Genomic DNA, 19,236 nt, shown 5'->3' on the forward strand with positions numbered 1-19,236 from the left:
GTTGGCCTGTGTCTGTGGTCCAGAGACTGGGATATGGGTGGGAGTCGGGGGAAATGGGGCCTTGGAGTACAAGAAAGGGACCTAGTGAAAGACATGGTGGAGGGCCTCAGGGAGGCTGGGGCACATAGCCTGCTGGATCGGTCGGTCTGGTAAGGAAGGAGAATTCCCAAATACCCTGATAAGTCTTGAAGTTTACCCTGGGGATAAAGAGAAGGACCCTGCTGAGTTCTGTGCTCCGGCCCGAGGTGGTCCAGGGTACACAGCCAGCATCCACCACTCTGGGTTGTGCTCGGGCCCCAGGACGCAGGGCAGTGGGGGCACTCACTGCCTTGTTAATACAGCTGGGCCGGACCTGACTGTGCCTCCCGGATCAGCTGCTCCCTCTGCAAAGTTACAGCAGCTGGTGAGGCAAGTGGTACAGTGGTCCTAGGCATTGTGGAGGCTTTCTGTAGGAGCTGCCAAGCATGTCACCATTCCTGGGCATGCAGTCCTCGAAACTAGTCTTTGAGTATGGTTGTCGTGTAATTTGTGGACCAACCTTGGCACATGGAAGGTTCCAAAAGGGTTGCACTTCCTAGAGCACCTGGGTGGCTCAGTTGGTTAAGCATCCGGACTCTTGGTTCTGACTCTTGATTTCAGGCTCTGGTCATGATCTCAGGGTTGTGGGATCAAGCCCTGAGTTGGTCTCCCTGCTCAGGAGGGAGTTTGCTTCTCTCTCTCCCTCTGCCCCTCGCCACCCCCTGCACATGGCACACACACGCTCGCTCTCAAATCTTAGAGGCAACAGGTACATCCCATGATAAATGGTCCCTCTTCCTCTGAAGTAGGTATTACTCTTTTTGTTTCACAGGGAAGGATTGTTTGAGATCATGGAGCTCTGGGATGTAAGTAGCATTGGGACCCACGCAGCCCATGCAGGACCCCAGAAAGTTTGCCCAACCAGGGCTGGGCTGCTAGCTCATGACTGTCATCCTGGCATGCTCTGGGGGGGCCAACTGCCCATTACCAGGGGGTGTCCGATAGGTGGGGTCTTGAAAGGGACCAGGAACAGGTTTTATGTCCTGGAGGTACTTTGGCCCAGCCTGAGGTCATCCAGTCAGGTGGCTTCCAGTGAGGCCTGTGTTCTAGTCCAGGACAGGGCATGAAGGCTCCTTTCCCATCATCCTGCTGCAATCTGAAGGGGGAGGCCAGACCCCAGGTCAGGGGCTTCAGCTAGGCTTACTTAAGGTCACAACCAGGTTGCTGTCAGCCTCCAGCTCCCACACAGAGCCTCCCTTGTTCCCTAGTTCTTGAGTCTCAAATCTTGACTCCCATTACTTACAAGCTATGTGGTTTTGGGCAAGCTGTTCTAGCAGAGCTGCTAAAGGGGCTCAGTGAAACCTGCATCCAGGGGCTGCTGGGAGGGCTCAAAGCAGATGGAGCGGGCCAAAGTCCTGGCTCCTCGGCAGAACTGCACGAGCAGGGGTTAGTACTATCAGGACTAAGCCTGCAGGCCACAGAACCAGGCTGTGGACTTCCCTCTGGCCACAACAGAACTTCAAAACCCAGCCCTCCCTGTCTCTCACCCCATGCCCGTGGGGGTCCAAACAGGACTAGATCAGATCAGCTAGAGGAGCAAGCTCAGCAATCAGGCCATAGTGACTCTTGGTCCTGCCTGGAGCCCCCTACCTAGCAGGGCTGACAGACTGAAGCCTCACTCAGCACACACTGATCCCTGCCCAGGGTGTAGGGACCCTAAGATGAACATGCTAGCAGCCGTGGCTTGCAAGCTCTCCTACCTGCCCCACATCTGGCAGGGCCCAGCTGGCCTCCGGCTCTGGTACTGTCTCGGGATCCTGAGTGGTCCCCAGAAGTGTTTCCCTGAGATCTTTGCTTTGGTCTCCTCCTCAGAGTGGTGTCCCCGACCTCATAAGTCAGATAAAGGCTTAGTGGCCACTGAGAAGAGGAACTATGGCCCCTTGGCGCTGGGCACAGACATGGCTGGGTGGTACTGGATGAGTGTACTGTGTCGAGGGACACAGAGCAGGATGGGGCAGCGGGGAGGCACCCAGAGCCAGGCTCAGTTTTCTCATCTGAAATGGAGATGGGAATCGCATGTCCCCAGAGAAATGACAGAATCCCCACTCCATGAACAGAATCCCTGCTCTTAGTACTTCAGAACTGGCCTCTGTCCACACACAGACTTTATTGTTGGGCGGGGGGCAGAGGGGTCCTTGACACTGGTCCGGTGGACGCTCCTGGGACTCAGCCGTCACTGGGCAGGGCAGGCACGCTGGCCAGGGCAGGCAGCAGCCGCGTGTATATGTCAACCCCACGGAGGAACACGGCCTCGTGCAACCGCTCATCGTGGTCGTGCAGCAGCACATGTGTGCGGTTCATGGGGGAGAAGCCCAGCGCGGGGACCCCCGCCTGCAGGGGGCAAGGAGAAGCCATCAGGAGGAAAGCCAGCATCCAGGACAGCCCACCCCCCTGCCCACGCACTGCAAGCCCCTCACCACACGGAGGTAGCGGCTATCCGTGGCAGCAGGGAAGATCTCTGGCTCCAGCGTGAGGTTCCTGCGGAGGCAAGAGCCTGGTGAATGAGGAGGCAGGGAGGGGAGAGCGCAAGGGGAGCATGGAAAGGGTGAAGGAGGATGGACGGGAGGTAGGAGGAGAGAGGAAAGGGGAAGAGAAAGGCGGGCCAGTGTGCTCACATGTCCTTGCAGGCCCCGCTAAATGCCGCCCACCAGGGGTCTGAGTCATCAATTGATGTCATTCGGGACTCCGTCCACTTCTGGAAGGAGGGGAAGGATAGCAGGATCAAGACAGGGCCTGGACAGCTTGCCCTATTCTTCACAGGCCTGTCAGTGCCTGGCATAGACACACACCCATTCCCCCCACCCGCCACCCCAACTTCCACCCACCTACCCAGATAGCCAGCTGGCCAGTCCAGCCACAGGCCCTCTTTCAGTCCCTTACAGGCCACAGGTCTGGGACTTCGCCCTGCCCTTCATCTACTTACTTCCTGTCCAGCTTTCACATCCTAGGCCTCTTCCTCAAAATGGCTCTCCCAGACCTCTCAGACTGGCCAACTACTTGTTACAGGTTCTCAGAGTGCAGGGTCCCACCTTTTCCTGAACCAAGTGTGTTCATACTTATATAAAAGTAATATATTAGGGGCGCCCGGGTGGCTCAGTTGGTTGAGCGGCTGCCTTCGGCTCAGGTCATGATCCTGGAGTCCCGGGATCGAGTCCCGCATCGGGCTCCCGGCTCGGCGGGGAGTCTGCTTCTCCCTCTGACCCTCCTCCCTCTCATGCTCTCTGTCTCTCATTCTCTCTGTCTCAAATAAATGAATAAAATCTTTAAAAAAAAAAAAGTAATATATTAATGTTTAATTCAGGTCTATTTGTCTCTTCATGCCGTAAGGACTATGAGGCCACGTACTTTACTCCTACGGTATCCCCGGCACCCAACAGTGGCCTCCACCACGAACGCCTGTCGGTGAATAAAATGTGTCCCTCATAGCTAAAGAAACGCCCAGACGTATGCAGGTACACCGAGCACCCACTGCCACGGCGGCACACGCCCGGCAAGCCCAGTCTCCCCTGCTCCCACAGCTCCCAACCGTAGGTCCCAGCTGATACCTGAGCAAACTCGAAGGTGACCCCCTCACCAGCTGCCCGGCACCAGCCCTGCAGCTGCTCCTCGAAAGCCTGTGAGAAGGGAGATGAGCTGACCTCTCAGGCTCTCCCTGAGCCTCCAGCCTAGGACTGAGAAGCCGGCTCCCTGCTCCAAACCCAGGTGGAGCTGGCACCTTCAGGTCCACATCCGGTGCCACACGGAAGTCAAAGCTGGCGCTCAGAGTAGCAGGTACCACGTTATAGGCCACGCCTCCCTCTAGCTTGGTCAGGTTCACGGAGGTCACAGCCCCTGCCTTCAGCTGGGGGTTTGACTGCAGCCTGCGGTGGGGGGACAGGGTAGGGGCAGCAGGCGGAGCAACAGATAAAGAGCCTCCCTTCTCTCTTGCAGGGCCGGCCGCCCAGACCCCCATCCTCTTTCCCAGGCTGCCTCACCTCTGCCTCTCCTTCTCCCGGAAAGCCAGAATTGAGCTCACGACCTTGTGCTAGGAGAGTGCGAGGTGGGATGTGAGAGTGGCCCCAGGATAGAGCCCCGGGAATTCCCAAACTCCCTCCCTGTGTGCCACGCACCAGCTTCTCCGCTGCTGTGTCCTCGATGAAGCATGAGCTGTGGCCTGGCTTCCCGGTGCTCGAGATCCGCACCCCTGGGAGGTGAGGGAGAAGGGGGTGTCTTCAGCATGGGAGGGGCTGGAAAAGTGATCAGCCTGGGGGTGGGCCCCAGTCTTCGCCTCATCCCAAGCTCCTCTGGCAGGGTGGTCTCCCTTAGAACGCACGGTGGAGAGCTGGTTTCTGCCCATGGGGGGCTACCCTCAGAAGCTCAGGAAGGAGAAGCCCGGGTAGGAAGGGGCTGGGAGGCAGAGGCTCTGGGTTCAAGGCCTACTCAGGCCCTGACCTGCTGCATGACTCTTGGGAGGCTGCCCCTTCTGGCCTAGCACCCCACCACACAGTGACACCCCCCCTCCAAGCCCATACTCACACCAGGGGCTCCGCTCACTGTAAAAGACAGTGAAGGCATCGGTGGGGTTGGCCAGGCCTGGGGAGGGAAACGGGACTCAGAGGGTAGAGTGGCCCAGCCACTAGCAGCCTCCATATCTCCTACTCGCCGCTCAGGGGCCTGCCACCCTGCTCACCTTCATCCAGGGCGAAGCCAGCCCTCAGGGCCTGGAACTCGGGCCGCTGCACAAACAGCTCCATGCCTTGGTGACCTCCAACCTCCTCATCTGTAAAAGCAGCAGGGACATGAGATGAAGGAGCTGCCCCTGCCACCACATCCTCCTCCTCCCTGAAAGTGTCCCTCCCCAAGCCACCCCTACCTGGCACAAAGGTCATGTGGATGGTTCTGGGGAAATGGTGGCCCTCAGCCTTCAGCCTCCTCACAGCCTCCAGGTACCTGAGGGGCAATGACAGGGTGTAAGCCAGGGCTGGGGGAGCCACCAGATGCTTGGGCGGACAGGCTGGAGCCCTGGGCCCCTGCAGCCTGCTCTGCCACAGCCTGGCAGGGGACTCTGGGAAGTCTCTGTCCTTCACTCTCCCTATCCATGTAATGGTGATAATTCCTGTCCAAGATAAAGGGTCGAGATGTTCCTTGGCCTTGAGGTTCTCCAATGACACCCACCCCAGGTCCTGGGTCAATTCAGTGGGCCAGTAGGGACATTGTGGGGGACAGGAGATGGAGGACACTCACTGGATGCTGACACACTTCATGTCCTGGGCACCCCTGGCGTAGATGTAACCCTCAGCATCCTTGAAGGCCTCAAAGGGGTCATGACTCCAGTGCTCCTGGGGCAGAGAGGAGAAGAGGGACCCAAGCCCCAAATTTAGTCATTAAGCTACTCTGCTTAACTGTGGCCCTGCTCTAGAAGCCTACCCTAGGGTTGGGGTGACAAGTGCGGTGGTGAAGAGGGCTGAAGAGGGCAGCTGACTGCAATCCCTCATCTCTGCTCCCACCTCCACCCCCACCCTGGGCACAGAATGGACCACTGGGCAAAGGCTGCCTGAACGGAGTAGTGTCCTAAGAGATCGGGAGTCAGTTTCAGGACAAGCCCCCGAGGCTCCCTGGGGTCCAATGGGGGGTCTGCATCATCTTTGCGTACCCCAAGGCCTGCGCCGCTTCCCGCGCCCCACACACCTTGAAGACAGGCACCACATCAGTGTGGGAGTTGAGTAAGATGGAGGAGAGTCTGGGGTTGGTGCCTGGCCACGTCAGAATGGTCACCACATGGCCAGGTGCCACCTGGAGAGGACCAGGAGGTGAGGAGGTGCCCCGGGGCCACCTCCCCTCCCCATGCCGGGCCCCAGGCTCACCTCCACTTTCTGACAGCCCAGGCCCAGCTGGCGGGCTCTCTCCTCAAGGAAGGCCACGGCAGCGCCTGGGGACACGGAGAGTCTTGGGGCTGCTTCTGCCTACCCACCCCTCCCACTGGCCCAGGCAGAGCTGGGGGTACATCCGGAGAGGGAAGCCGACCCTGAGAGGGGCTGCTGCCTCCTCAGTGCAATTCCACATTGCTCGAGGACACCTGCATTTCTGTCTCCAAGGAAGAATGTTCTGTCTGGCCAGTCAGTGACCCTTTGTGGAAGGTCAGGTGGAAAGTCCATAGTTAGAAACAGGAGTGATGGCTCTCTTCCTCAGGGATGGGAAAACTGGCGCAGAGGCATGAGATTCACCTGATGTCTCCCAGCTGGTAAATCAGGGCAGGGGTCTGCACCCATGTCCACCATTCCCAGCCACCAAGGTTGATTCCCTAAGGGCTGTGGTCTTTGTCCTGCCGGGTAGGCTTCTGGAGCTTCTTCCTTGAGGCTGTCCGGTCTCCCCTCCCCCTCCTCAAACCCCGGGGCAGTGAGGTGAAGTTGTTCCTTAACCAGCCACCAGAAGTAACTCTGGGTGCAACACAGCCTGGAGCGGCTGCTGAGCAGTCGGCTGGCCTGGGGAATGGCTAGAGGCGTGGAGGTGCCCGTTTGGTGGGAGTCTGGTGTAGAGCAGTCCCCGCCCCGGGACCCCACCGCAGGCCCTGGAACGGCCGCGTTCTCACCGTAGTCGGGCTTGGGCTGGACGGTGCGGATGCGCAGGTACTGGCGGAAGAGTGTCACGGACGGGTGCTCGCCCTCGCGACCTTCGCTGGCCATGGCGCTGCGCGTGGTGATCTAGGGGCAAAGCAAGTGGCTACCTACCCCTCCCAGCCGCTAGGGCCCAGTGGACTCCACCTACCCACGACCCTTCCCCAGGGCGGTTCCCCGTACGTCCCACAGGGAGAAGACACCCCGTTTCGGAGCCCCCATTCTGTTTCAGGGGCTGGGCTGGCCGCTTTCAACACATTTCCGTACTGAATCGGCCAAAGAGCCCCAGGAAGTTCGTGCGTCTATGCCTAGTTTCCAGACGAGAAAGCTGAGGCTGAGAGGTTCAGAGACAGCTAGAGAGTAGCTGAGCCGGGTCTGAACCCTGACATTGACTCTCCCTACCCGCCTCAAAAAAATTCTCCCAACTGCCCGGATTTTATGCCATGTAACCCCAGATCCCTTTACCCCTCTCCGGGGTCCCACCTCGCTCTCCGCCGGTCTTGGGCCCGCGCTTGCCTCTCAGCTCCCGCCCCGGACTGTGGCCGGGGCTCGGGGTCCTGCGAGGTCGAGGGCTCAGAACCGCCCCGGTCCGCCCACCACGTGGCCGGACCGGATCGCGGGGCGGGGCCGAAGACTGCGAGTTAGGGCCAGCCACCCATCCTCTCTGCGGCGGCGAGGGCGAGGGAGTCTCCGCCCGCCCCAGGTTCCAGCCTCCTCTCGGGTTACGGGATCCCTCTCGGGCGCCGCCACCGCCGCCGCCTGCTCCGCCCCGGCGGCCGGCCCCGCCCCCGCCCCTCAGGCCCCGCCCCACAGGCCTGGGCGGCGAGCTCCGGGTGGTCCCGCCCCCGGAGGGCTCTACCTCCTGCAACCTCCAGATTGCGCGGGAAGAGAGGAGAGCAGACCCTTGACACGAGAGGCTGCGTCTGCCCCCTCGGGCGCCCTTCACTCTTGGGGTACAGCGCTGCAAAGTCCTGCCAGAGCTGGCCCCTGCCTGCTCCCCCACCCCCTCCCGCGAGTCTCTGACTTCTCCCCTTTCCGTGTCTCAGCTCCTCAGGGAGGTCCTCCCTGACCGCCTCAGCCCCCCGTGTGGAGAGGTTATTGGTCAATATCTGTCCCCTCAGACTGCAAGTTCTAGGAGGCTGGCTGGTCCATGTACCCACAGGATTCTGTCGCTGGCGGGGCACAGATTGGTGTCAGAGCGGACGCCTGGACACGTGCCAGGAGCGGAGGATAAATGGGCAGAGGGGCACATGGTGACTTCGTGTGAGATCGAGCAAATGTGCCGCTGTGGGAGCTAATCCAACAGTGCGTATCAGCGTGTATGACCGCGTGTGTGACAATACGAGTGTGAGATGGTGGCCGGGTGTGGCAGCGTCTGCGTGACAGAGGATGACACGGTGAAGGTCACCGTGAGGCTGTATGACCGTGTCAGAGGGCGGGATGGCACAAAAGCACACATGTGGCATACTCTTGGCTGACCCTGCGCCAGGCTCCCTGGCTCTCCCGCAGCCACCGGAGAGGGGGGATAAAGAGGCACAGGTGTCCCACTGGCCACCCCCAGGCTGCACACGGTTGTAGCTGCCCACTTGTGTGCCTGGTTGTGCTTTGTACTCTCGGCCAGTTCTGCCCCCTGCTACAGGGGCTGAGTCGGCGTGGGAAGAGGCAGAGCTGAAAACTTCAACCTCTGTGCCCAGAGGAGGCAGGCTGGGAGGGGAGGGGAGGGGAAGGGGGGTCCGTCCAACCCTCCTGGGGTTTAAGTCTGATCTGCTTGCTGACCCACACATACCCAGGGGCAAGCAGGCTTGGCAGTTCAGCGCCAATGCTATGTTAATTGTTAAGTCACATAACCACTTCCGTCCCTACACATCCTGATCTCTTAGGCCATAGGTCCTGCATTCCTGACTCACTGGCTCAACTGCCAGACCCTGGATTTCCCACCAACCCCAGGGTCACACAGCAGTAGTAACACCTGCTCGCCCTGACCCCCCTCAAGCCCTGTGAGGCCAAGTGCTCCATTTACCCAGACTGAGTCAATTCTAAAACCACATTTTGAGCCAGGTATTACCATCATGCCCATTTTACAGGTGAGGAAACTAAGTCACAGAATGGTGAGGGCAGCCAGCTAGGCAGTAGACCATCCCAGGCTGCTGAAGCCTCTCTCCAGCTCCCAGCCCCAAAGCAGCCCCGAACTTGCCACTCACTCCTACCCCACCTGCTGCAACGCCAGGGAACAGGACCTGACACTCCCCGGGCATGACAAAAATGTGTTTTTTTATTGTGCCTGTGAGATGAAATGAGAGGTCCCGACTGGGCCTGGCCCTCTGGCCTCCACCCTCCAATCCCAGGGGCTGCCTCCCTGGTGGGGCCCTGGTCCAGACTCTCCAAGCTCAGGCCAGGCCTGGGGCCTGGTCAGTGGGTGAACTCAAGGCAGGTGGTCAAGGAAGGCAAGGAGGACAAGGTGGAAGTCTTGCGGCTTGTGGAGGTAGCAGGCGTGGCCTGCATCACGCAGCTTCACCACAGAGTGGTTGGGCAGGTGGCGGAGCTGCCGCAGCGACTCCCGAGCCAGGATACGGTCCAGCTCCCCATACAGGATGAGAGTCGGGGTCTGCAGGGCAAGGCAAGGGGCTGTGATCCTGGGGTCTGACGGGGACTGACCCTCTAGCTACCTCCTTAGGGAATCTTTCCCAAACACCCCATCTCTTTCTATCCAGATGAGGCCATGTGTCCTCCAAGTGAGACCTGAGTCCTTTCCCCCCATGACTCGAGCCAGGGATAGGAAGCCGGACCTTTGGAAACCCTCCTTCCAGTACCTTCACGGCCCAGAATTGTTCCTGGGTGTAGTTCTGCGTGGAGGCGGGTGCAATGGGCACAAATCCACGCAGCTGGTGGTGGCCTCGGATCAAGAAGGGCAGGGCGTAGTGGCCACTCAGAGAGGGGCTCACCAATACGGCATTGTGCACCTCCAGGTCTCGCAGCACTCGCTCCAGCAGCTCCGCCCGCCCTGCCTCTGTGCTTGCCTCCTTGGAAGGTGCCGAGTTCCCAAAACCTGGGAACAGCAGGAGGCGCCAGCTGAGGGAGGCTGGAAAGGAACCCAGGACTTCCTGCCCACCACAGTGGGGGAAATGGCAGAGGCACATGGCAGCGCTACCCCCAAACTTCCCAGCAGCTCTTTTTTGCAATGGGATAGGTCTGCTAGAAAAGCATCTTTCATTCATTAGAGTGGCAAAACTAAAAAGATTGACAATATGCAGTGTTGGGGAAGATGTGGGGAAATGGGCACTTTCATCCATGACTGATGGGAGTATAAATCCACGTGGCATTTTTGGAGGGTAAGGTAATATTTGTCAACATTTAAAAAATGTGCATCCTTTGACCCATCAATTATCCTTGGTAGCTACCCTACAGAAATTATTGCCTCCACGCTCAAAGAAACATGTCCAAGGCTGCTTCAGCTTCATGTCCCAAGCATTTCCACAGATGCTGAAAACTCAACTTACATATCCATCAGTGAAGGAATGGGCAGATCAAACCTGTCCATCCTTCTGAGAGCACACAGTACAGAGAGGGAGATTCATATTGACTGGCCCGCTCTATGAGATGTGGTGTAGGGGGAGAAAAACCAAGCTGCAGAGAGATCTGCTAAGCAGACAGGACACCAGTCATGTTTCTAACCTCACCACACAATCCTGCATATTGTCTGTCTTTCTATATACGGAAATGCCCCGAGGGGGTCGGACACCCCCAAACTGCTGGGAGAGAAATGTGGCATGGGTCTCTGAGGGCGTCACTCTTGCTTGATTTTTAAAGACAAGAATGATAGCATAAATAATTTGCATAGCTACAAAACCGAAAAGCTACCTAGTTTGTCATAAAATGTCTCTCCGTGCAAGCACTTGTGAAGTGAGTCACGTTTCTATTTGCTCTGTGACATGCAACAGTCCACATTCTAGTTTTCAAGGCAGAAAATAAAGACACAGACCTTTTAGTATTGCCATCTTGTGTTGCGACCTACCACGGCTTGTCCAGACATTGCGGTCCAATCCCCACCCCCCAACCCAGCCATACCTTAAGGGTTTTCTGCCCCTCCAAGTCCTCCCCTGGGAAGCTGCCCCTTGTACCTGCTGGATGTTGCCTCCCTAGACCCGGAGTGGGGGCTCTCACCTGGGAGGTCAAGGGCCACGGCCCGGTAGCCCCTCTGTGCCAGCAGCTGCAGTGTGCCCAGCTGCTCCCACGTGTGGGAGTTAAAGGCCTTTCCGTGGAGTAGCACCACCTCCACCCTGTGGGCACACAGGGGAGTGTGTGTCCTTGGCGTCTGGAAGTGGCCCGCCATTCTTTCTTTCTAGGCTTCTCCCACTGCCCTCCCAGGCCCTGAGCACCCTGAGTTGAGCTGGGGTCCCACACAGGGACTCCCCTTGGACCCAGGCCTTCCACTACGCCCTGAGGTCAGCACCCACCTGCGTGCCCGGTGGAGTGGCAGCACCTCGCGGTAAAAGATGGGGGAGTTGCCAGGGGTGAGACCAGCCAGGACTGTGACATTGGGGCCTCCCCAGAGCCAGGAGGTCTGCTCAGGGGGGCCTGGCAGCCCCACGTACAGTAGCAGCATGAGCAGCAGGCCCAGGCCCAGCAGGGCTACCTGGGACCGGCTCATGGAGGTCTGTACCACAGTCTGGAGGAGAGGAGAGGAAGAGGAGGCTGGGGCTGTGTCCCCACCAGGTCCCCTGGACCCCATCCCCAAACCCCACCCCCAGAAGCCCCCAGCAGAGGAACAGCTCAGCCCTTGCCCTTTCTCCTGCTCTGAGCAGGGGTCTGAGGGTTCACATCCACTGCTCCACGCATGCTGGGGTGGGGGCTCAGATACCCTGCAGCCTGAGAAGGAGCGTCTGAGATGTCCCTGGAGACAGCATGCTCATCATTGTGCCAGCTAAAACCACTTCCGTTCATCAGGTGCTTATGAGAGCCAGACCCTGTGTTTGGCCCTTCACATACGAGGGCTCACGAATCCACACAGGAACACTGGGGAGCAGATATGAATATAGTTCTCTTGCAGATGAGGAAACAGGCTCAGAGAGGTAAATTCTTTTGCCCAAAATGCAGAATAGCAAGTAAAGGAACTGGGATTTGAACCCAGAGCTGGGCTGCTAACCACCAGGCTACACTGAGCTTGCCAAGGAAGAAACCATGGGGCTGGGAGGTGAGGGACGAACCGGAGCCTTGCTGGTGGAGAGTAGTGAGAAGCATCAAAAGTGAAAGACTATGTATAAAGCCCCATCCCACTGACAGCATGTTTGGAAATGGTTCTTCTTTTTAAATCACATTGCATGTAATAGTGCTTAAATCAGAATGTGTTTTCCAATTGATGGAAATATTCAATGCTCTATCTCAGCTGATATTAAGTGGGAGGAGGGCTCATGGAGAGTATCTGGGATGGAGAAAGGCTGAGGGGAATGAATGGGGCCAGGGAGGGGCATGGTACACCTAGAAATGGAGGCTGGAGAGATGAATGCTCCCCCCACGCTCTCAGCTTCATGACCTGCTTCACCGACTCCTGCAGTCTGGGTCCTTTGCCTGTCCAGACAACAGACATCAGGACCCAGGACCCAGTTAGCCCTGGCTTTGAGATTCTGCTTTGCCACTTCCTGGCTGTGTGTCTTCAGCTTGTCAGTAAAATGGGGGAAAGGATCACTTTGCATCAGCCCTCTCAAGTTTCCTGTGATATTTCAGGAATACTGTGGACTTGACCCAGGGCTGTCCTGTAACATTTCTTGGGCCTAGAATGAGTACACCTGCCTTATTCTCAGATTCCAGCAAACACATCTTTATGGAGTGCCAACTGGGTGCTGGCCCAGCTGGAAACCCATATTGGGCACCACCCTCCTCTCCTGGGAGCTTTGGGGATGTTTCCCAAGCCCCCACCCCCAGGCTCCCAGGTGGTGGCAGCCCCTCTGATGCTGATGGAGAGCCAGGAGCTGAAGGGAGGAAGAGGCCGCTCTTCTCTTCCTTCTGACCATGAACAGCAACCTCCCACTGGGCATGAGCCTAGGCTCCCAACAGTGGAAGAATCCCTGCGGACCTCTTCCTTGTGGGGAGCCTGCTGCAAGGGAGAGGCGGGACTTTGGCCGTTGCCTTGGCAACCTAGGCAGCTGGTGCACTAGACCATGGTGGTGGGCAGCAAGCCAGCAACCCAGCATTGGCTACAGATACGAGAAAAGGCGTGCGGTCAGGGAAGCTGTACCCAACTTAGGTCCTTGGCATACGTGTGGACAATGACACACAGGTGTACACACGTGCACACAAACATCGAATCTTGTCCCCACATACTTTTCTTTTGCACAAGCTATTCCTGGCACGGCGGGTACAGGCAGCCCTGCTTGGCCTGTGAGCAATGGATCCCTTGAAATACGTACCCTCAAAATCAGGCACACAGTCAGCCATCAGGAAGGCAGACGGACAGACACATACACGCTTTCAAAATCATGCTGACCCTCAAATTTCCAGCACACAGTCATATACACAATCCTAAAACACACACGTACAGGCAAACAGACACACATAGCCTCAGAAATACACACGCACAGGTAGATACACACCCTCAAAATCACATGTACACAGAAACGCACATAGCATACAGACACAAGCGTACAGACAGACCGACACCTCCCCCCCAACGTAGGCGCGTAGAAACAGACAGACACCACATCGACACACATCCAGATCCCGCAGAACGCACGCAAACGCCGGAGCGCGCACACCACACACCAACACAGGCACACTCGCGCCTGCCACTCCCGCAGGACTCTGCCCCAGGGCTCCGGGGCAAGGGGCGGAGCCAGGATGGCCCGCCCCCGGGCACCCTGCAGTCTTCACTCCCCAGGGACACTCACCGGGCCGACTGGGATGACCGGGCCGGACACCCCAGGGCGAGCCCCGCCCACGCGGAACCAGCAGCCAAACAGCGCCGCGACCATTGCGCTGCCTCCGCCGCTCTGCAGGCTGCTGCGGGGACCAGGCGGCGGGGCGCGCAGCCAAGGAGGCGCGCTTGCGCAGTCCGCAGTCGCAGGCCCCGCGCCTCCTAAACCCACGCAGGGGGGACTCCAGGCGGCGCCCGAAAGCACGTAGGCCCGGCCCACTATCCAGATTTTCCGGATTGTTCTCAGCCCGAGGGCCAGGGGAGAGCCACCGGCTTCTCCCCGCCAGACCACCTCTACGGTGGGTCAGTCCCTCGTCTGTAGAGGGTTAAGGATCAGGATTGTCTTAAGGACCACAAAAGATGGGTCAAGCCTTAGCACAGTGTCTGGAGAGGAGGCGTCGCTGTTTAATGTCAGATATTATTGTCACTTGGCAACTCCAGGTCTCAGTCCAGCCGCTTCCCCAACCCCTACAAATACACAGGCGCACACACTCGGTCACAGCCCAGGGTGGCCTGTGACTCTTTCACTGCTCCTTATGGCACCTATCCTGGTCGGCGATGTGTGGCCAAGGCCAGGCGTGGCAGCCAGGCCGGGTACAGGAAGGCAGCGCAGGGCACGCAGGACTCACTCCGTTATAGACACCCTGCCAAATAGGCAACATCACACCCATTCTACAGGCCAGGAAATAGGCTCGGAGACGCTGTGAAAACGGTCGAGGTCACCTGGCTGGACTTGGGCAGAACCTCGCACTCAAAGTTGTCTGGCTTCACCGCGTGCCTGCACACAACCCTGGGCCTGGGCAGGGTGGGGAGGAGGAGGGAGCAGAGGGATGAGACCCTACGAACCCTTCTCCGCAAGCCGCATCATGTGCATCTGGGGCAGGCTGCTGCGGCCGCACCCAGCCGGGTGCTTGGAGCACATGGGGCCGAGGGGCTCGGGGAAACCGAGGCCGCTGTGACAAGACGATCTAGCGGCAGCGACCGGCCCTGCGACGGCTTGTGGCCACAAGAGGGCGTCCCGTAGCACGGCCTGGTCTCCGCCCTCGGCCGGGCCACTTCCCCGCTTCCCTGCCCCGGCCCCAGTCGCCGCCAGCACTCGCCTGCCTCTTATCTGCGCAAGTCTACGCAGCTCCCCAGGTACCAGCCCTGCGCCCCCAGACCCTCTCGTCTTCTGTCCAGTGAGATCCCACCCCCACCCAGCCCAAGTTCCTCCCCTTCCCATCTCGGCTCCCCAGGTCCCCTCCTCGGGTCTGGCCCCCCCCCCGCCCCCACTTTCCGCGTGCGCCTTACCGGGCCCAGCGAGCCAGAACCGAAGTCTGCGGAGGGGACCGAGCGAGCCGCCGCGGCGCCGATGACCGTGCGTCAGAGCGTTGGGGCCCAGCGGGCAGCGCGCTGGGTACTCCGCATTCCTTGCGGGCCGGAACTCCAAAGCCTTTCCCAGCTCTGCGTTCCGGCTTCCGCCTCCGGAAAATGGGTTTTTAACTCCAACCCCGACCCCCTCCGGCCTGCGGGGCCAACCTACAAACTGTAACAGTGCCTTGAAGAGAAAGAGGTCGATAAGCAAAAGAGCTGCTTACTGTCGACTGAGCGCTTATTATGCTCACTGTGTGCTGGGAGCGGTGTCCAGCGTGGTACGTGCGTGAGCTCATTTAATCGCATCCGCCACCTAGGAGCTGAGTACCATTGTATTATCCCCATTTGTAGAAAAGAAGAATTAACAGTGAGGACAATAATCATAATGGGAGCTGCATGTATTGAGTTCTAAGGGCAGGCACCCTCACTTGTCCATTCTTTTTTTTTTTTAACGCATTAATTCTTGAGGTAGGTTTTGTTGCCCCTTATTCCAGAAGAGGAAACTGAGGCCCAATGCCACACAGTTGAGTGGCAGAGGCATAAATAACTCCTCTGCCTTCCTCATCTGAAAGCACGTGGAGAGTTCTGGTAGCCTCCTGGAGGCCTCCTTGCTGCTCCCGGAGGGACCCCTGCCCTCTCTGTGGCAGCCTCTCGGTCCCATCTGGGCAGGGGGTTCTGTGGCTCCTTATCAGTCTTGCATTGAACCACAGGTGCTTCACCAGTACAGCGGCAGGGATGGCAGGAGTGGAGCTTCATGAGGGCACCATCCAGGTGCAGGGCCAGAGCCTCTTCTTCCGAGAGGCTCGGCCAGGCGGTGGGCAGGCTGCCTGCTTCTCAGTTCTGCTGTTGCACGGAATCCGCTTCTCCTCCGAGACCTGGCAGAACCTGGGCACGCTGCACAGGCTGGCTCAGGCTGGCTACCGGGCTGTGGCCATGGACCTGCCAGGTACTTCCGGCGCAGGCTTCCGGACCAGGGTTGTGGGGGCCTCACTGGGGGACTGGGCACTGGGGCACTGGGAGGACCTAGCCAGGCTAGGCCCCCCCAGCTTGACAGGGTGCAGTGCCCTTGGCAAGGGCCTTCCAGTTTCTCTGGTCTCGATCTGGATGTGGTCTGGACACTGTCCAGCTGCTTCTAACCAGGTTGCCCAGGGCAGTGTCTCAGTGCCTCTGAGCCTCTGTTTCCTCATCTGTGATGGGAGGTACAGATTTCGGGGGTTGGCTCTAGTGAGAATGGACTGATATTACGTGCATATGTGGCCAGTACCCAACACCTAAGACTCGGTGCTCAGCCAAGGGGAATTAAAATCTTTTGACAGAGCCATAACCATAGGCTCTGCGGGAAGCCCGAAAGAGTGAGACTGAGTCTCCTGACACATGTGGGGGCGGGGCGGGGCCTGGTGGGTGGCTGAGCCCCCAGTCATGATCCCAGGTACAAAGCCCTGAACTGGGCTCTGGAGTAGGGGAGGGGCAGCCCCAGCTCAGACTGATAGGCCCCAGCCCATGGAGCCAAGTATGACCCTGTAACTGACCTGCTACCCCTCACAGGCCATGGCTGACATGGTTTCAGTGCCCAAGTGTGGGCCTCCAGGCCCAGATGGGATTGGTTCGGACAGTGGGTTGGACTGATCTTCCAGGTGAAGGTCTTGATCTTTTGGGGGAAGGTGGGGCCTGACTAATTGGAGGGGAGGTACATGTGCAGAGCCAGCTCCTCGGCCACTGTCCACCTTGCCAGCCCTGGAACAGGTGCCTCTTACGCAGTTAATTCACTTAATTTTCACCACAATCTGAAATGGCAGATACTTTTTTGTCTCCTTTAACAGATGGGGAAACTGAGCAGCTGAGAGAGGGGTGAGGAGACTTTCCTAAGGTCATGCAGATAGTTAAGTGGAAAATTGAGACTTGGCCCCAGCTGTGTTGGACTTCAGAGCCTGATCCTTTCCAGGACACTCTACGGCTGGGATGGGCACAGACATAGAGGGAAATGCCTCATGCTTGCCAAAGAGATGACAGATCTAGGCTGCTGTAGGAATAAACTTAGGCACGCTGTGTGCTGCTGGAACCTGGCACAGGGAGATTGAGCTAGGAGGGCTTCCTGGAGGAAGGGACTGTCTCTTCCATTTTCCCACTCAATGCCCTTGTCTTTCTCACACCTGAATCCCTGCAGGCCTGGGGCGCTCCAAGGAAGCAGCAGCCCCTGCCCCTATCGGGGAGCTGGTCCCCAGCAGCTTCCTGGCAGCTGTGGCGGATGCGTTGGACCTGGGCTCTCCAGTTGTGATCAGCCCATCGTTGAGTGGCATGTACTCCCTGCCCTTCCTCACGGCCCCTGGCTCCCAGCTCCGGGGCTATGTGCCAGTGGCCCCCATCTGCACTGACAAGATCAGTGCTGCGGACTATGCCAGTGTGAAGGTATCCCTGTGTGGGAGGCTGAGATGCCCCTGCCACGAGCAAGAAAGCGTCCATCCTGGGGCCTTTCCTCAACTCAGGGCAGGGTAACCAAGGGGTGGCTTCTGGGGGGAGCTAAACCACCAAACGCTGCCCTGTTGGTTTACTTAGCAGCAGATTACCGTGCCTTGGCCCGCGCTAAACCATGTGCTGGGGCAGACCAAAATCCATGCCTCTGTCCCTCAGGAGCTGGGGCCTCTTCGATCACCCACTGGGCCAGCTTGTCTCTCCCCCTCATTTGGGGTGGCCCCAGGGAGAGACTGAAGTGGTGGTGGGGCTAGACCTGACCTCTAGGAGGTTGGGGCTGGTGTGGCAGATCCCTGTTTACTGTTTCCCTTTCGTTTCTCTAGACCTCAACTCTTATAGTATATGGAGACCAGGACCCCATGGGTCTGACCAGCTTTGAGCACCTGAAGCAGCTGCCCAACCACCGGGTGTTGGTCATGGAGGGGGCAGGGCACCCCTGCTACCTCGACAAACCTGAGGAGTGGCACACAGGGCTGTTGGATTTCCTGCAGGGGCTAGCATGAGACCCAGCCCTGCTGATGGGGTGGCTGCTGGCCTGCCTTGGGCTCTCTCTGTCTCCTTCCTCCCTCCATGGGTTCCTGCTCATCAGGTACATGCAACAGGTGTGTCTCTGTCTATCTGGGTTCTTGTCTCTGGGGTCTGTCTTTTCCTCTTCCTCTTTCTCTTGCAGTGACAGACTAAGGAGGTGAAATCAAGAGGAAAAACCTCAGGAAGCAAGAGACGTAATCTGGTGGAGGGTAATCCATTAGATGAGCTTCTCCTATAAGCTTTCCTGTCCGCTCGCACCCCTTACTCTGCCCTGTGCAGCCTCCCCAGCCTGCCTCCAGCCTTTTCCTTCAGCTGCCCTCCAGGGCACTCACACCTCCTACTCCTGCTTCTTAGACCACAGATACATCCATGCCCACATGCATGCTTACACATTTAGAGCCATCCATGTTCCCAGATGTGACCCTTCACTTGGGAGCAACCACACAGGTACGGACAACTCTGGACTGACATGCACAGTCCCCTACAGCTTTGCATTGCATGCATTCACACACATGCATTCTTGCGCTCTCACACAAGCATTCACATGGGCACATGCACCCTCCCAACCATGCAGAACCCCACTGTCCAGGGAGGTGGGGACCCTAGGGGCCAGCCCTTGCAGGAGGCCCTCTGCCAGGTTTAGGAGTGGCCAGCCCTGAACTCCATTCACCCACAGGTTGCAGCTGGCCCCAGACCAGAATTGCCACCCAAAAGGTGAGGGCCACCCTTTGGAACCTCCGATCTCCCTGCTTTTCCCCCTCTTTCTGCGTGCTCCACACCTCCCCAGGTTATTAGGCCTGGATCTGCTCAGCCAAGCTTGTTTCCTGCTCTGAGGTTTGGGGGTTGGGGAGACAGAGACTGGCGAGTGGAGGTCGGTGAAATAAAGTGATGCAATTAGACCCCGCAGGCTCTCACTGTCTCTGGAGCGCCGCCCCTCCCCCCGCCCCCTGGGGACCGGCACTGTGGGCCCTTCCCCCACCCTGGCGGGACCAGATGGTCCCCCTGCCCTTTGTCCACCCGGCCAGATGGAGGGGAAGGGAGATTGGATTCCCCTCCCCACCCACACACACACACCCAGGTGCCAAGAGACTCAGCTGTGGGGGGAGGTGGAGGTCAGTGGGACCAGGCTGAGCCGATTACGGGGCGGGGGGGAGGGGGGGAGGTAGATCGGCTCCCCAGGGGGTACGGTGGGGGAAGGAGAGGGCTTGGGGACCGTCCAACTCCTCCCATTCTCTAGCAGAGTACACAACTGCGCCGCGGCCCTTGCGACCCTAGCCCCAAAAAGGCATTCTGGGGGTAGCTTTGGGG

General features: G+C 58.6%; 2 protein-coding genes across 7 annotated transcripts; one reads left to right on the top strand and one right to left on the bottom strand.

Annotated features, from left to right (window-relative positions):
* Positions 1 to 2,165: 2,165 nt before the first annotated feature.
* Positions 2,166 to 15,010, bottom strand: ABHD14A (abhydrolase domain containing 14A). Of its 6 annotated transcripts, none has more exons than XM_045862247.3 (18): positions 14,869 to 15,009; positions 11,126 to 11,337; positions 10,833 to 10,948; positions 9,482 to 9,717; positions 6,647 to 6,758; positions 5,922 to 5,986; positions 5,746 to 5,850; positions 5,302 to 5,396; positions 4,931 to 5,007; positions 4,748 to 4,837; positions 4,594 to 4,650; positions 4,188 to 4,261; positions 4,053 to 4,102; positions 3,794 to 3,938; positions 3,624 to 3,692; positions 2,694 to 2,773; positions 2,496 to 2,556; positions 2,166 to 2,409 (listed from the first exon to the last, which is right to left on the bottom strand). In XM_045862247.3, exons 2-18 carry the CDS (start codon positions 11,317 to 11,319, stop codon positions 2,245 to 2,247), a joined length of 1,791 nt encoding a protein of 596 aa, XP_045718203.1. In that variant the 5' UTR covers positions 11,320 to 11,337; positions 14,869 to 15,009; the 3' UTR covers positions 2,166 to 2,244. The 6 variants fall into 6 exon arrangements, with proteins under 6 accessions (XP_045718203.1, XP_045718202.1, XP_054360688.1 ...); XM_045862246.3 differs by lacking the exon at positions 14,869 to 15,009 and adding an exon at positions 13,553 to 13,693; XM_054504713.2 differs by lacking the exons at positions 4,594 to 4,650; positions 14,869 to 15,009 and adding an exon at positions 13,553 to 13,697.
* Positions 14,598 to 18,827, top strand: ABHD14B (abhydrolase domain containing 14B). The gene is made up of 4 exons (XM_045862253.3): positions 14,598 to 14,715; positions 15,642 to 15,877; positions 17,096 to 17,337; positions 17,724 to 18,827. Exons 2-4 carry the CDS (start codon positions 15,667 to 15,669, stop codon positions 17,901 to 17,903), a joined length of 633 nt encoding a protein of 210 aa, XP_045718209.1. The 5' UTR covers positions 14,598 to 14,715; positions 15,642 to 15,666; the 3' UTR covers positions 17,904 to 18,827.
* Positions 18,828 to 19,236: the final 409 nt, after the last annotated feature.

Source organism: Mirounga angustirostris, unplaced genomic scaffold, assembly GCF_029215605.1.
Source record: "Mirounga angustirostris isolate CCGP_5_RB_7025 unplaced genomic scaffold, mMirAng1.0.hap1 SCAF_1, whole genome shotgun sequence".
Classification (NCBI taxonomy): domain Eukaryota; kingdom Metazoa; phylum Chordata; class Mammalia; order Carnivora; family Phocidae; genus Mirounga; species Mirounga angustirostris.

What these genes read in the sequence shown, in the direction of transcription:
- ABHD14A (XM_045862246.3), bottom strand. Translation starts at nt 13,636, where the DNA reads ATGGTCGCGGCGCTGTTTGGCTGCTGGTTCCGCGTGGGCGGGGCTCGC. An exon ending in AACAATTCTGGGCCGTGAAG is followed by an intron (nt 6,759 to 9,481) that starts GTACTGGAAGGA and finishes CTTTGCCCCTAG; the next exon opens with ATCACCACGCGCAGCGCCAT. An exon ending in ATAGCCGCTACCTCCGTGTG is followed by an intron (nt 2,410 to 2,495) that starts GTGAGGGGCTTG and finishes TGCCCCCTGCAG; the next exon opens with GCGGGGGTCCCCGCGCTGGG.
- ABHD14B (XM_045862253.3), top strand. Translation starts at nt 15,667, where the DNA reads ATGGCAGGAGTGGAGCTTCATGAGGGCACCATCCAGGTGCAGGGCCAG. An exon ending in TGTGGCCATGGACCTGCCAG is followed by an intron (nt 15,878 to 17,095) that starts GTACTTCCGGCG and finishes GAATCCCTGCAG; the next exon opens with GCCTGGGGCGCTCCAAGGAA. An exon ending in CGGACTATGCCAGTGTGAAG is followed by an intron (nt 17,338 to 17,723) that starts GTATCCCTGTGT and finishes TCGTTTCTCTAG; the next exon opens with ACCTCAACTCTTATAGTATA.